The sequence below is a fragment of the Hetaerina americana genome, unplaced genomic scaffold (assembly GCF_022747635.1).
Source record: "Hetaerina americana unplaced genomic scaffold, ioHetAmer1.1.p SCAF_31, whole genome shotgun sequence".
In the NCBI taxonomy this organism is placed as follows: domain Eukaryota; kingdom Metazoa; phylum Arthropoda; class Insecta; order Odonata; family Calopterygidae; genus Hetaerina; species Hetaerina americana.
The window spans coordinates 2,965,511-2,982,469 of record NW_027286886.1 but is presented as its reverse complement, the minus strand read 5'-3'; the positions used below and the strand labels follow the sequence as shown (position 1 = coordinate 2,982,469).

The 16,959-nt window shown below is 35.7% G+C and overlaps 1 protein-coding gene across 3 annotated transcripts in view; it reads left to right on the top strand.

Moving 5' to 3' along the window:
* HUWE1 (HECT, UBA and WWE domain containing E3 ubiquitin protein ligase 1) overlaps positions 1-16,959 on the top strand; it is a 126,327-nt gene that overhangs the window by 63,814 nt on the left and 45,554 nt on the right. Inside the window, exons 38-46 of one of the 3 annotated variants that reach the window (XM_071588978.1) lie at positions 1,436-1,591; positions 1,750-1,915; positions 3,998-4,139; positions 4,232-4,358; positions 5,766-5,921; positions 10,283-11,483; positions 11,645-11,980; positions 15,531-15,762; positions 16,460-16,634. In XM_071588978.1, coding sequence (XP_071445079.1) covers positions 1,436-1,591; positions 1,750-1,915; positions 3,998-4,139; positions 4,232-4,358; positions 5,766-5,921; positions 10,283-11,483; positions 11,645-11,980; positions 15,531-15,762; positions 16,460-16,634 — 2,691 coding nt within the window. Of the gene's footprint in view, positions 1-1,435; positions 1,592-1,749; positions 1,916-3,997; positions 4,140-4,216; positions 4,359-5,765; positions 5,922-10,282; positions 11,484-11,644; positions 11,981-15,530; positions 15,763-16,459; positions 16,635-16,959 lie in introns of all 3 variants that reach the window. The other 2 variants (XM_071588977.1, XM_071588979.1) reach the window with 2 other exon arrangements.

Sequence of the window (16,959 nt, the reverse complement as noted above, 5' to 3'; positions counted from 1 at the left end):
ATTCAAAGAGTTTTTTATCCAGTTGAGAATATTTTTGTCTTTGCCAGAGGCTTCTAGGTCAATTATGAGGTACTTAGTCAAAAGCTTTTTTTTAAATCTAGATGGGGAGAGAGTGTACCCTGAATGCTCCGCGAAATGCGGAATGGTTTCTCTAGCACCACATTTGCAGTTTCATTATTGAAATTCTAAACAATGGCTCATGGAACATTATCAAATATACCTCAAGGAACGGAATAGCAGAATTTTCTAATGAAGAAGGAAAGAGAGAGATGGAGAATAATGCACATGATCAGTGAAACTTAGAGAAAAACAGGTTGAAAAATATGGTTAGTTCATTGATACTAAATGATTGAATTATAAAATAGTTTCTGATAACTTAACATTTTGATGAATAGTAATATGCCAAAAATTTTTATCATTTCAATTATTTCATGTTCATTGAAGTTAATTCCAGTGTAATCCTGTGCAGTCCTGGTTGTAATGATATAAAAAGATTGCGAGTTTTGATAGTGGGTGAGGAAAAATTTGTGAAAAGGGCAGCCTCAGGATGTTTAGAAGTGACATTGAACCAAACACCATTTATTTAAATGAGAAAAAATTTCATAAATATGAATTTCAACCCATGATTATTGCAGAACACAAATTTTTAAAAATTTCTGATGAAAATATGAGAAATAATCTTCTATTATGCCATTATCCTTAGGTGCATTCATGGGTAAAAAACACCTCGCCTTTAAACCAGGAATTAGGAGTTAAGTAACTGCATTGTGTAGACTGTTTTTCACAATCTGGGTGTATGGTCTTTCATAATCCTAAAGTGATAGGCCATGTGGAAGCTGAAATGGGGAAATAAGTGGAGAGGAGAGAGTTGGTAAAGTTTTTCTAGGGTTTGAGGGATTGCTGAGGGACCTCTTGGAAGATTTTGTGCTGGGGATTTTTGCCAAAGAGGGTTAAACTAATAGAGGTCTGCTTGTTCCAAGGAAAGTGTGTGTGCATGAAATTTGTGATAATTTTCATTGCAAAGACTCACTAATATAAAGGCTGAATTCACCTAAATGCCTTCCAGAATTTGTTAATATAATATTAATTACAAGATGGAAGTTATTACCCAAAAGCATTTACTGTAAATACAAATGATATGAACTTAATCATGCATTCTGCAACATTATCAAAATTATAGCCCATAAACCTATTGAAATACTTTCCTTTTCCTCTACTGTCCTATTAAATTATTTTGAATAGTAAACCGATGGCAGAAGAGGAATGCCTTCTATTCTCCACACAAGTCCAAAGCCTTGCCTCAGGACCTTCGAGTTATATTTTACTCCGAACAAGAATTGATCCATCTGAAGCAAGCTTAACATGGCAACCTCTTGGAGCCAGCAATCCCTTAAGCCATTTACCCACATAATGTGGCACTATGTTTTTTTCGCAGATAATAATGATGATGATGATGATGATGATGCAGGATCTGTTTATGGTGCAGAAGTCATGGATTACATGGAACCAGATCGGTTTTTTAGAATCCCAAGACTTGAGAGGGAGCGAGAAGATATTCTAATGATCCAATATTCGGATCCTGATGACATAGGTCAGAAGAAATTATTGATTTGTGGATGTGTTTTTAGGTTCTTAAAACAATAGAAAGCATTGTTGCACAGCCAATTAATTTCAGTGGGGCGTACATGAGTGAAAATTTTATGTTCTTTATTTTAAAGGAAATTTTATTCTTGGTATTTTTTATTTCAGTTGTGAATCAGTCCTCAACTACATCCCATAGTTTTAATCGACGTAACATGAATGACAATAGTCTTACATCAAGAGATCAGCCTAGAGGTAACCGGGCTCGTCGTTATCAATACCTGAGAATGGGAACCAGGAACTCAAACCCTCCACCACCAGTAATTCTACAACGGTAAGATTTTAAATGCAGTACTGTCAGCATTCATAGTAGAGTGGTTCCTTTCTGTATTATGTTCATCCATTCCATATATGACTTGATTCACTCTATATTACTTGATCCATTGACTGATATGACCCAATAATAAATTTATTTCCTTTATCAATCCAAACATTGGTCAGTTTTGTTTATCATTTTTATGCATTGAATTTTTTCAAAACTAGATAAATGTATTTGGGGAAATATTTTTTTTGTAGTATGTTCGTCAAAATATAAGCCTCTCTACTTTTGTAATACATTGTGTGAAAAATGAGTTGGGTGGGGTCCATATGCAGGCACTAAGAAAGCCAAATTTAAAAATGATTTCATCCAGACCCATTAGTCACAGGCCATATTTTGAACTCTGTTTACATTTACCTCCTTCAGATATTTATTTCATCTTTCTGAGGTGCACATTGAAAATAAAGTTCCAAACTTGGATGCTTTCACAATGGAAAAAAAGTTGTAATAATTGGCAAAATTAACGATCATATCACTTTTGGTGAACGACGGTTTTTAAAAATTGATTTCAAGGAACCTAGGAAGAGCATTTATTTATAACTACAGTCTTCATGAAATATACCATTGTATGTACTAATAGTGCAATTTGGAGAATCAGATGTTCTGTAATATTAATGGGCGTGGGAAATTCAGGTTTTCTACAATTTAATCATTGAAACATGATTCAGACAATTTGTTCATTTTTTTAATCTGGGTAAAATATTTTTAACATGTTAAAATTCCAGATGACTTATAACATATTTTATGGGACATCATTTCATAAACATTTTCCAATTATTTCTGTTTTTTAAAAGTCACTTGTTATGTATTAAATTATATAGGTAGGTATTCAGCAAGAAAGTAGATGACATCTTTTTGGTAATCAAGACTAAGAAAATTCATTATGTATATGTGTGAATAGCACATATACATAATGGTAATGATATACACAACTGTACATTTTATCAAGCTATGGTGTGTAAGTAATGAATTACCTGCCTCAATACTATTTTACAAAACATTGTTTATGTTTTCTATACTAATGTTTACAAAGAAAAATAACCATCATTGATCTCTTTGTGCTATCACTTAATGTTACCTTTAAAAGAAGATTGTGGTTTTAATTAATTAGTTAGATGGTCTTACTCATGCCTTCATTTCTCAATCTTTTATGAGATTGACATATTTATGAAATTGCCCAAGTTAACTTGTAATTCTGTGGTATGAAATGTAAACAAAACATCAAATTGTTATTGCTGATGACCCTTAGCTAAAAATGTTACACCATAGTTTCTTATTCAACAGTTATAAAATGGTCGTAAGAGGTTTATTAAATTCTGAATTGACTTTTATAGTGAGCTGTTCTGATAATAATTAAATTGTATAAATTCAAGGACTATGCTTAGTCTATGATTTTGGTATTTCGCTGTAAAAAGAATCGTTTGGGTACACAGGTAGTGTTATATGCCACATTTGTGTTTCCAAATTCTGTATGGGGTCGAGATGGTGCAGGGGCTAACGTACTGGCTTCCCACCCGGAGGGCCCGGGTTCAAATCCCGGCGGTGTTAAAATATTTTTCAGAGGTATCTCGATCCCTACTTGAGGTGCTTAGTGGAGGGCACTTTGAGTGAGTACGCCGTCCGTCAGAAGGGACGTTAAGCTGTGGACCCCTTGGTGCCTTTTGTAAAGAGTAAGCTAATGCCTATGCCGGGTTTCTCTCCACCCTTCATCCTTTCCTGTCCATACCCTATGGTGCAAATGACCTCGACGGTCTGTCGCCTCCCCTAAATACTACTACTACTACCCAAATTCAGTGTATACTGTAGTCATTGATCGTACATGGGCAATTATATTTAGTTCCCTATTATGCTCTTAATCTATATTCTGCTCCATATTTTATTCTATTGTGGTCATCTTGTTTACCTACTTTCTAAAAAGTTAGTTTTTTACTTCATTGAATATAAATTACTTATCTTTCCCTGGATAATGCACGAGTTAATATTACTCCTTGACGCTATGTTTTTATTAATTGAATTTCCTATAATTTGTTATTACAGCCTTCTTGGTCCCTCAGCTCATGACTTGCCAATATCAACAGGTCAGGCACTTCTTCCTGGTTTTAGAGATACAAGAGTGGTTGTTATGGACAATGGTCTAGGCATATTTACCAATCCAGAGGAGGAGCAAATTGATTTTGTTGTAAGTTTATTTAAAAAATAAATATTTGTGAAATGATTAAATTTGCTTCTGAGGTGTTAAAAATTTAATTTTTAAAGCCTCACATGTTACAGGACCAATCTGGGTATCTTTTTGGACCTAGCCTTGCTGCTACACTAAATAATATTCCTACATCATTGCATTGGTGGAACGAGGAGAGCAAGCTTTTGGATGGTGAGAGTGCAGCAGACTGTGTCACAAGTAAGGATGAAGCTTATAAACTGAGTGTATAGTCTTTTGAAATCTCTATCTTCTTTCTTTTTAATATCTCGGGCATCAGTGAATGTCCATGTTCTTCCTTCTTCATGGATTTCTTTTTTTCCTGGCTCACTGGGTTTATTATATGTTCAGAACGGAAGCTCAGCAGAAGTTGGAGTTAGTGTATTTCTGCTGCTTATTGGGTATCTTTATGTGGGGAGTATTTTATGTTCAACTGATGAGGAGGTAGCTAGCACTTTAAGTCACATGCCTTTGTAGCCCTCAATGTTAACTTATTCTTATTGTCATGTCAAATGATGTCAAGAAATTGGCAGACTCTGCATAAGATATGATTGTGGTAGAATTTACACTATTGGAAGAAATGGTATAACTAATTTTCATATTTGAACAGCAGAACCGTCGGATAGGACATAAAGCCACAGACACCTTGGCATTGAATGAATAACATATTATATATATATATATATATATATATATATATATATATATATATATATATATATATATATATACCTTGGCACCTTTCGTTAAGAGTAGGCTAATGCGATGATGTATTTCTCTCCCCCTTTCCTCGCCATCCCTAATGACGCAAATGACCTAAATGAAAGTTGCAGTAATATTCAAATGTAATGTTATTTCTGGATCCAGCTCTTTATATGCAGCTCATATTTACTCCACTGACAAATGTATGTAGCTTATTTTCAGGGATTTTTACCCTCAAAAAAAGCATTGAACAGAAATATATTATGAATGTTCCTTCAAATTATTTTGCAACCAATTATCAAGATTTATAAATTCTATTTTGAAAGTTATCTCTTTGAGAATTATTAAATGTAGGTTGTATTTTTAATGGCTATTTATCACATATTGCAATGTTAAAAGCTTTTAAACCAAATTGCTTCTCTTTTGAACTTGGTAGTTGACTCCTGGTAACCTAAATAAGTAATGCCAATTAAATAATCACCCAAGGTGATTATAGAAGTGTGGTATCTGAGATGAAAAGCAATTTGGAGGATGCAATCTTGATTTAAGTTTTCAAGACAATCAGTAGTGACTGCATTATTCAATTTGTATCTTTACCATGGGGAACATGTTATATTTAGAAATGTTCTAAATATAGTTCATATTTCATTGCCACAGGCAAAATTGGGGTAAGGTTTATAATACTTTTGTATATCTTGTTTAAGATATTTTTAAAATTGACTGTTACCTTTGTCCCTTATTTTGACTCATTAATTGTACTTACAATGTTTAATGAAAAGAATTATCTAATTTTAGCATTCGATTGTTTTCTTTTTTCATTTTGGCTGAATTTAGACACATAATAAGATTAGTATTTTTAAAGAAATATGATCTTACTTGTAGTTATGATTGTATTTTTTGTTACAGTTGTGTCCAGTGCATTGGAGAGATTTCTAGATCAAGAGCTAAGCACTGTTTTAATGGAGCGCAAGAAAGGTGAAGAGAAAAAGGATAAGAGAGACTCAGTAAATGTTGGATCACATAGTAAGAAAATGGATTTTCCTATATCTGAGAGTGCAGGAGGTAAGAGCTATATTATTCTCACTTTTATTAGCATTTTGTTCTTCTGTAAAAGAGAGCGTTTTAATGGGTATGTGGGGATCAGGATTGGTGCGGTGGCTATCGTACTGGCTTCCCACTCAGAGGGTCTGGGTTCGAATCCCGGCGGTGTTGAATATTTCTCAGAGGTATCTCGATCCCTACTTGAGGTGCTTTGTGGAAGGCACTTTGAGTGAGTACGCCATCCGTGCGATGGGACGTTAAGCTGCGGACCCCTTGGCGCCTTTCGTGAAGAGTAGGCTAATGCCGATGCCGGGTTTCTCTCCACCCTTCATTCTTTCCTGTCTATCCCCTATGGCGCAAATGACCTCAGCCGTCGGTCGCCTCCCCTAAATACTACTCTTACTACTACTTTAATGGGTATGTGTACGTACACTGATATATTTTCTGTGTTTAAAAATGAATCTCTGTAGAGGTACCATATTTTCTGATGTATAGGGTGCTCTTTTTTCCTCAAAAAATAAACATAAGATGTGGGGTGCATCCTATACTCTGGTTATGAAAATTATTTGAATCATAAAAACAGCTGTGTGTTGCTTTGTTTTCAAGGTGTTGAGTGCCATTTTAAAGGAATCCTTCATTTAAAATCATCTTAATTTTTATGTTGAGATTCAATGGGTGAGCATGGCTAAAAAAACAAGGTACATTCTGTTATGGTATTACATTCAAGCTAAGGGTAATTTTATATCCTTGAGAGCATTTAAATGGCAATCGAAAGGATTGAAGGATTGTTGGATTAGTGCTAATCAAAAAGATAACTTTGTGATGACATGGAATTGCAAAATTGCTGGTACTAGAAGAAGCATTAAAAACAGGAAGGAAAAAGTGACTTGACACTTCAGTTTTGTGAATAAGTCAAAACTTTATGTAATGCTATGAGTTGTAAAATGCATGTAGTGATATAAAAATGATTGATGGTACAGAGGATGATTTGTCATACGAATACTCTCTTTCTGAAGAGGCTTCCAGTGATTCCCAATTAAGCTCCAGAGATGAACTTTTGTGTTTTGAAATTGGTGATGATAAAGCACGTAGCTACAATGTTCCCAAGTTCCAATTCACAGGCATAAATGACAGCAAAATTATTACAAAAAGTTATGATTAAATTCTTGAAAAATGTAACTTTTACACGTTTAACTCAGAACCACTGAAGGAAGAAATCTTTTTTGGTGATGTATGTTGTAGATATTATTTTGAAAATTCTGTTCATCAAAACTTTTTCCATTCAAACTTAAGTTCTAATTAATTGATGTAGATACCTGTCATATGCCAAGGAAAGTAAAAACTGGTTCATATGTTTTTAATCTCTCGGAAACCCTCCATGTGATTGTGATAGTTTTTAAATACCGCAGTTTAATGCAAAACCATTTGATAGACTTGGAACATAACTGAATGCAGTCAAGTTTTGTTATCTTTTTTATAAATTGCAAATCTAATTAGTCAAATTTCCCACCATTTAAATAATGCTTAAAATGATACACTAACTGAAATTGGGAAACTAGTGGTGTATGCTTGCTGCCAAATTCCATTTTCAGAGAAAAGTAGTAAATTTGTCTGTGTATGTTTACTTGTGTGATAATAAACTGTGAAAAGTTTGGCAAATCATATGAGTTTTTTGTGGGAGATTAATGGCTATATATGCGTATAACGTGTAAGGTTATAATTTGCACATCTCTTGATTTCATGAACTCTTTCTGTGACATATAGAATACAATCACTTCTTAATCCTTCTGATCACTCATATAATGGTATTAGATAGTTGATAAGTTCAGAAAAACATATTTCTTATATATTTATAAATTATTGTTTGATGGTCAACTCTTGATTAACCTATATGCTGCCTAAATGAATGATTACTATAGATAGAGATGTTGTTGAACTTCAAATACTTATACTTAATAGATATGCAAAAAACACAATAATATTGCATGCACCTTTATCATAGCACGCACAATATTTAAGCAAATTATGGTTAATTTGGTTAATTTTGTTTCATTCGTGTAAACTATCATTGCTGGGAAAATGTAAAATGGACCAATTTGTCAGTCATGTGTTTGCAAAGAAATGTGTAAGAATTGATGGATATGTGCAACTCTCCCCTTCATGTACTCAAACTGATCATCACCTAAATAATCATTTTCCCTGCTCTCTATTCTCTAATTGATCATCCTTCTAACCACGTTAGTTGTATGCAGGATCTAACTCGATGTTCTCTAGTTCTCACATTTTGCTGGTGTCCCTTTTCTTGGAATAGGAACTAACTGATCTGATGAATTCTTCCCTCATAAATGCTGAAATGCTTTAAATATATTATAGTGGTTATATTTATTTACTGAATTAAAATTGTGGGACCTTCAATTACCCCTCATAAAATTCAAAAGATGGCACTCATAGTATCAGAAAAGGTTTTATTTTAGTAAGCCTCATCTCTCATTAGACTGCTGTTAAAGTTACTACTGTATCCATCTCATGGTTTCATTTTCATTGTCAATTGAAGCAAAAATCTTTTGTTTATTTAGAAAAATGGAAAATATTTAGTTTTGTGCAGCTATTAAATACCTCTATTTAAAAGGCTTGACACAGAAAGAGATCTGAGCAAAGTGCGATGAAGTTCATGGTCCATCTGCTTCCAAGTTTGTGGCATGTTCACAATTCAGTTTAAACATGGGCTTACTTCCAAATATGATGAAGCAATAAATGGAGAGTATTATGTGCCATTTCCTATGTACGCATTGAATGGCCGATATATCACCATCAAAGTGGCTTTGATAAGCCACTATCATAATAGTATAAAGTCCTTGTGACTGCCAGTCAAATTAATTTGGAGGTAACTTGCACTGGTATGAGGTGGACTAATAAATTCTTAACCCAAGTAAGGATTAAGAATTTATTGGTCCAATTCCCTAGATGAATTATGCTTATGAAGATAGTCCCACAGTTTTCCCTAATCCTTATAACCAAATACAGCTACCAGGGGTGGGTCAGGAAGAAGGCTGCAGGCAGCAATAACTTTTTAGAGAGCGCATCCAGGCACATCCATACTAGTAAAGAGGAGAGTACTAAGATGACCGTCCTCCATCCCAGTGATTCTTAGGATAGTGGCTGCATGATAGTAAATACAGTTCCTTTGCTATCCGGCTCAGTTATTTTTACAATTTATTCTTAAAAGTAAGGGAATGAAAGAGGGTGAAAGTAGTAATGTAAGGATATCAGTCGACACTTATGAAATGTTGCTTGTGCATTTCATGTTTGTTTGCAAATGATGGGAAATAAGAATGCAGAAATTCTATGTCAGTACAGTATATAGAGATAATCTTCTTCATGCATGAAATGTGCATATGAGGTGTGTCTTGAAAGGAAGGGATGATCTCTGCTGGAAACATCAAATCAAGAAATGGGAAGGATGAGTTCCAGCTTAGGGGCAAGGTTCAAAACAGTGTTTACATAATAACCATTAACGATATTTTCACAAATTGTTAATTAATATGTACATAGTTTCATCTTGGTATTACAATTAGAAAATTATTGTACATTCTTAGGAAACACAAATACGGGATAGCAACTGCAGGGTTATAGATAGCAAAAATTCCACTTGCCACCCTCAGCGTCTAAAAAATAATTAGTTGTATTTAAATGCATGCTCTTCCACTAACCTTATGTGTTTTGTTATAATAACCCATTCTTTCCGAATGACCTCATTCGTGTTCCGTTCATCTGTTTTTAAGTCTCTTTCCTTTCAATCCCTTGTCCCTCTCCGCGGGGGGAAATTCCTGCTACCTGCAACGTTGGGTCGCATTCCATTCCCTTTACAGACTCTTTGGGGGTAGAGTGTTTTGTGGTGCATTTTCATGTGTTAGTGATGTTTCAATTTCTTGCTTGTTGTGTCCTGGCTTCCGTGTTGTAGGATGGCTTTCGTGCTGCATCATGGGGTGCAGTTTTTTAGTTGTTTTGCGGTATATGTGTTTGCATGAGTATTGGATGAAAGGATTTTTGCATGAGTGTGCACGCTGCTGTGGGTGTAATTTTCCGTGTTGTTTTTTTGCATGTGGTATTTTTCCTTTTTACGGTTGGTGACCTAACACCCCCCGCCACACGCCCTTGCGGCGGCTTGCGGGGTATTATGTAGATGTAGATATGAACTCACTGTTGCTAACAGTCCCTTAATAATTAACATGAGTACTGATGTGATGTTATTGGAAAATCATCTGCAGTTAGGTAAAAGAAAAATTTTGTTGACTTTACCAAATAGGTACTCACCTCAGGATTAAGAATTTAAAATCTATATCTTGTTCCCGAAAATTGATTTTTCATGTATTCAATTCCAGATAATGCTGTTATGCCACAAAGAGCAACCCCAGAAGAGGTCCCAGAACCAGTCGTAGTGGAAAACAACGATAGCAACTCCAGTGAAGTGATAATTGAGTCAGTTGTAGAGAGGGTTCCAGATTTAAGGAATTCAGTTCAGCCTAATGAACTTCAGGCTAGCCATTTGGTAGCTCAGGCCTCAAATATACCAAGTGCTCTACCATATAACCAATTGCCTACTGTAATGGGAATGGGAAGAAATGCTACTGAAGTGGAAAGTATGGAAGTGAGTGCCGTAGATCTTGAGGGACCATCTCATGAAATTGTTGTCCCTCAAGATCAACGTGCAACAGGTGGGCCAGTTGCATCAATGCGAGCGAGGTCTTCCCTTAGAGTTGCACGCTCAGGATCAGATACTTCTCGAAGAGCGAGAAATATGGTTGGGCCTGTGTCCAGAAGATTGAGAAGTTGTGACATTCCAGCTGTCTCTGCACCCCATACAGATTCTCAGGATCAGTCACGTCCCAGTGAACCAGAATCAGAGGATTCAGATATTGTTTACTTGGGAACTTTCAGAGACACTACAGGATCCAACAATACAGGGATACCATCAACATCCCAACGTTCTGTTACTGTGCCTATTTATTTCCCATCTGTTCAAGGAGGTAATCAATGTCCGCATGGAAACCAAGGAAGTGCACCATTTGATGGTTCTAGTAATATGGAAAGTGAAGATACTGATGTAATAATAGAAACTTCACCCCCTAATTGTGTTGGTGCCGAGGTCCAGCCAACACCCCAACCTGCCCCTGTTTCATCAACACCCATGTACTTCCCCCCTAATCAGGACAATGAGGTTCAAATAATTGAGCATTGCATAATTACCCCTAGTGGAGTACGCCAAAGTGTGCCGGTAAATCATCCCATTGTAACTTGTCGAGGAAGACACCTAAATCGATCCGCAAGTAATTTCCAATCCAATTCTCCTGCACTAGCTTCAAATGTGGCTGCACCTACCCCAACTGTAAATCCTCAAGAATCCACATCTACGGAAGCTGTGCTTCCCAACAGCAATACTGCAACGGTTGAACTTAATCCTGTGATTCTCAATGTGATGTCCGTGAATGATAAGAATCTTGGAGATCCTGATTTAGCTTATGAATGGGCATTGTGTGAGGCAGATGTTGATTTTAATATGTTAACCGAAACGGAGGATCAGACGTAAGTGCATCTACAATGTAAAATTATTGCTAGCATTAAATCTCAATGAATTATAAAATGATCATTAAAAATTTCCTGAATCAATATTAATTTTGAATGTTCTTATCAATGCCATTGATTGATGATCTGAATTAATGCAAATTTTAATTTTCTTTGATTAGTCCTACCAATGAAACAAGTGTGGTTCCATGTGGAGGCAGCTCTGCTCAACCTGCTAATGTGGCCCTTGAAGCTCATGGATCATTGTCACACTACGTGACTGTAGACCTTGACTATACTTTGGATGTGGACTCATTGCCTGTGGAAAGTGTTTTAGGATCAGTGACTCTGAATGTAGATGAGGCAGGTAGTGGAGGGAATGTAAATTTGTCAGTAGTGCGATCTGGACTGGTTCGGGTTCGAGTAGGAAATGTGATATTACCTGAAGGAGTAGATCCATCTTTCTTGAATGCTCTACCTGATGACATGAGAGAGGAAGTGGTAGCTGAACAAGTAAGGTATGTGGTCTCCCTTTATGAATAATTTGTAATTTTCAACTTAATGACATTTTTATTGTGTCAGGATTACATCACGACTGACCTTAAAATAAAAGCAAGTTTCCAACCTTATTGCTTAATAACTTTTACAGTTTCTACTATATTATAGCGAAGAATGGAAATAATGGGTGTATATGAAGGGATTGAGAGTAGATTCTAACAAATACAAATTCCTCACCCAGTCACTTCAGCCAGCTACTTCCTTATATTCTTTGGCATTCATAAAAGTAAATGCAGTTTAAATTAACTACGAAAAATGTAGGTTTTTGATGGATGCAGACTGAATATTGCTTCATTTCTTACCTTCATGTAACAAGACACGTACTGGCATCAGACACTACATTAAACCCCTTTCAATTCAGCATACCTCCTTCCTACCTTCATTTTGTCCAACATACCTGATCCAATTCATACCCGTTCCTTGATCTCATAACATTCTCCCATCTATCGTAGGTTTAAGTATCCCATTGCCCAAGTGCTCCTTGCATCAAACCTGTCTTACATCCTTTGGAATTCTCTCAACAATCCCCTCTCTTTCCTCACCAAGCATAGCACTTGTTTTTCTGTGTGTCCATTTCACCTTCTCCAAACCAACATTTCAAAAGCCTTCAATCCAGGTGTATCATCCTGGTTCAATGGCCATGTTTCTGCGATGTACAAAATCATGTTCCATTAAAGTTTTGAATAGATTATTCTTAACCTCATTATTCTAATCTCCTTGTAATCATTTCCCTCCAGGCGTGAAAGTGTCTTTGGGTAACAGAATTCATCTATATTATCAGAAGTCCTTACTTCGGAGAAGTGCCTACTTTAAATGAAAAAGGGACTATCTAGTCTCAATCTCATCCCAATAAAAACTTATTATTATTATTATTATTATTACTGCTTTGACCATTTTGGTTCAAAACACATCTAAGATAGGTGAACTGTTCCATCTGCTCTAGTTTATGAATACCTCTTGGCTGACCAACTAATTAAAGCTTGATCATCAACAAACCTAAGAAATTTTATGAATGGTCCAACATCTTCCATTCCTACCTCCATTTCAGTCCAATTCAATTTAAAAATTCTATCAATTATGTGTTGAATAGCAGAGGTGATAACAGATCCCTGTCTTATATCTTCTTTCTGACACTGCACATCCAGACTCCCCGAAATGCCACTTGTTCCTGAGCAGCTGCATTGCAGTTAATATTTTTGGAACATCAGTAAATTTTTAATGGAAATACATTTGAATGGTGATTGTCACATTTAATGGTATTAGTAATGCACTACACAGAAGTGAAGTTGACATTGTTGAAGAAGAAAGGGACAACCCCAGTGAAAATAACTAGCAATGATTTAGCAACAATTATGACATTTCTGGGATTCTATGATATAAAACCTGGATATACGTGTAGCTGTTAATTTTAAAGTTAAATTCAATTGTCTTTATATTTTATGTTAACATCGAAAAAATTGGTTCCTTTTCTGTCTGATCCAAGTAGTTACCATAAATTCTAAGCCAAAAAATCACATTGCAGCATATGCACTGGTCTAATGGGCTGGTAAATAGGGGTGATCAAATAAATGGGGTAATACTGTTGAGTGAATATTTCCGTTGGTTTGTTTTATGTTACATATGAACAATCATAAAAACAAAGCTATCAACCAGAATTGTAGTTTGATAGATGAGTAGAGCGTACCCAATACTAAACCCAGTGACAGGTAAAATTCACTCGTCAAGAAAGGGGGGCCTTATAGTTCCTTATTCTCCATGCCGCTTATGGTTTCCCTGGAAGAAATGGTACCCCAAAAATCACAGATCTTAGGTGAAGCTGATAGTGCCCAGGGGCATGCCAGGGAATCAAACCCGGGCCCTCCAGTCGGTAGTCCAATGCTTTACCCCTGGACTACTGTGGCCCCCCACTAAATGAGTAAATGCTTACTTAATTTTTAGTGAAAATCTTTGATATCATATATGTAATTGGTATTATTTTATTTTCAAATGGGATCTTCATACACTTTGTAGGTCTGAAGCATAATATGAAGTAATTGAAAAATTTTAGCTATCAGCAGTGCCTAAAATTAGTGATTAAAAATTCTCCATGGGGATTAGTGATTAAAAATTCTCCATGGGGATTAGTGATTAAAAATTCTCCATGGGGATACGTGAACAAAAACTCCAGGTAGTACCTAATTGGGACAACCCTCAGCCTCATAAAATCTGATAGAGTTGACTTCATATATGAGGAGGAGTCCTGGTGTAGTTGTTCCAATGCAAATTTTCCTCAGCATAAGTGACAGTGCAATGAATTCTTGAGGTGATGGGAATTGGAGATCGAGGAGGACTTGTTAGTTTTAGTGAATAGAATGAGGATTGTAACGGGGAAGAGGGAGTGGTGGAGGGATTGGATTCCTATGCATAAATTTAAGCTGTTGTCTTGTTTTCCGATAAAGATGAATTCACAGCAATCAAAGAATATATAGTGTTATATGGAGGGGGCTTTTTAAAGGGTGTGAGTCTGCTGGAGATATCAAATTGTGTAGGCATGCCAGGGAATCAGTGCACCTGATAAAGCCAAGCAGGCAATGCTGATTTTTGTGGTCTCTTTTATCTAGAATGTGGGCTAATTGTTCCTAAATGTTATATTGAGTGTTGTATTTGTCCAGTATTTTTTATGGCTTGGTGTAGGGCATTTTCGGATAATAAATATAAAACACAGCTATTGGTAGGAAGATTTAAAAATTTAGAGTACCTCAATATCATCAATCTGTAATGTTTTTCATTGCTACTAAACTTCTTTGATCTACTCTTTCATCTCTATCAATGAGTAGTATGTTTGCTGATTCTGTATCTCCATTGGCCACTCTAACTGTACACATTTTAAACACCTAACAACTGACATTTTAATACACTTGACTTAAAGATTTTGGAGAAATTAATTAAATAGTTGCCATAAAATTTAAGAATTATTTTTTATCCTGCTTAGCTAGCAATTAACACATTCTTGGAATTGTCTCTCGTCAGGCTAGGGATGATGTACATTTGTAATGTGAAATTGTTGGAATGTCTCTAAGGATATTCTAAGACATGTCATGGTCATGTAGTCGAAAGCATATTTTTTTAGCTTTTAGTGTGCTATCATGTAGTATTGTGTGTGCTACATTTGTGAGAAGTATTCTGGTGAAACTATGCTGCCTGGAAGTTGTTTTTGGAATCAGCTGATCATGTGGAACACCAAGTTCAGCACTGGGATACTTCATTTAGGATTCCATGGTTTTTAGTTTGTGATTTTTCTGTCATGCTTAATTACTTTTGGTTTATTATTACCTATTTTTTATTATTTGTTTATGGGTGTATATACTATTGTTCGAAGTGGATTGGCTGTCAAAGGAGGGAACATTTTTAATTGGTTCTTTCCTCATGTGAAGCTAAATTTGAAAGAGTAATTCTGTCTGTTCGGTGAATCTACAGTGTGAAGTTCAGTATTATTCCATTCTTAATTTTACCTGGTAACTGTTTCCTTAGACTTCAGCAAGTGCGACAAACTCAAGCAACTGCAGATGAGTCAGTGGCCGAGGTTCCTGAAACAGAAGTGAATCCAGATTTTCTGGCTGCTTTGCCACCATACATTCAAGAAGAAGTGTTGGCTCAGCAGCGAGTGGAGCAGCAGCGTCAGGCTGCTTCTGCTGCCAATCCAGATGATCCTGTGGATGCAGTAGCTTTCATCCAGAACCTTTCCCCAACACTACGCACACAGGTTTATCTTTTTTAGAATTTTACTTGTTTGCATGAATCAGAGTAACTTTCTGATGTGTGTTTTATTTAATCTTTTCAAGAATTGTGTAAATTGAAAATAACACTTTTTCTTTGAGAAATTCATTGTATTAACATGAAACTGTATTTTTAACAGCATAACCCTATTAAAAAAATATAGCTGTAACATGACTGCATGTATGCATGAACAATTGTAGAGGGGAGAAAACAGATCTTAGCCTTATTTTCTAAGATTTCACTGTCAACGGGCTGTGCTCACAGACATAGTTTTTTCTACCATGAAATAGTTTTTGCTAGTGTCACTCAAGATGGAAATGAAGATGACATTGTGTATGACAAAAATGAGAACTTCAGTATAACTAACTGTGTAAATGATTTAGCAGCAGTTATGATTTGCTTCTGAGATTCTGTGAGGAATGAACAGCTATGAAGAGGCAAATTTTGTAATATAATTCCATTTTCTTCCTATAAAGTATTGCCATTGAAGTACCTTCTGATCTGATCCATTAACTTCTTGTAAATTCTAGCCTGAAAAATCATAGTGTGTTTTATGTGAGTGTGTGTGATTTGGGCCAGGAAATGCAGTATTTTGATTCTCTTTCCTTATGGTAAGAAAATAATTTTGCAAACTTGGCTAATTGTGTATATTTAAATCCACATAAATATTTGTTCATTTTTAGATCCTTAGTGATATGGAAGAGTCGCAGATTTCAGCTTTATCCCCAGAGCTAGCTGCAGAGGCTGCCAATCTGCGGAGAGAGTGGGAAAGTCGTAATAGGCAAATGATGCAGGAAAGGTTCTTCAGTCAAGTGGACCATAATAACACTGCCCTTTCTTCAATATTACGTAATACTGGTAATTATTGAAATTACATACATTGCATGCTGAGGGAGGGAGCCTATTCAAATCATACACAAGTTGAAATTGAGAAGGAAATGACTGAGGCCCTAGTATAATTAAGTGTGAAAAACTCGAGAACTGGTGACCGCCAACTGATAGGCTCCTAAATAATAAAGAGTAATGAAACTTGCTTTGTCGCATACAAACTACCCTGAATCAAAAATATTTATATTTTCTGAAACAATTTTGGAGAGGACAACTGTTTGCACCAGTTGAATGACAAGATAGGTCAGGTTGTCATGTTAAATTTCCTTCAATTACTTAAATTTTATCTTGCTCG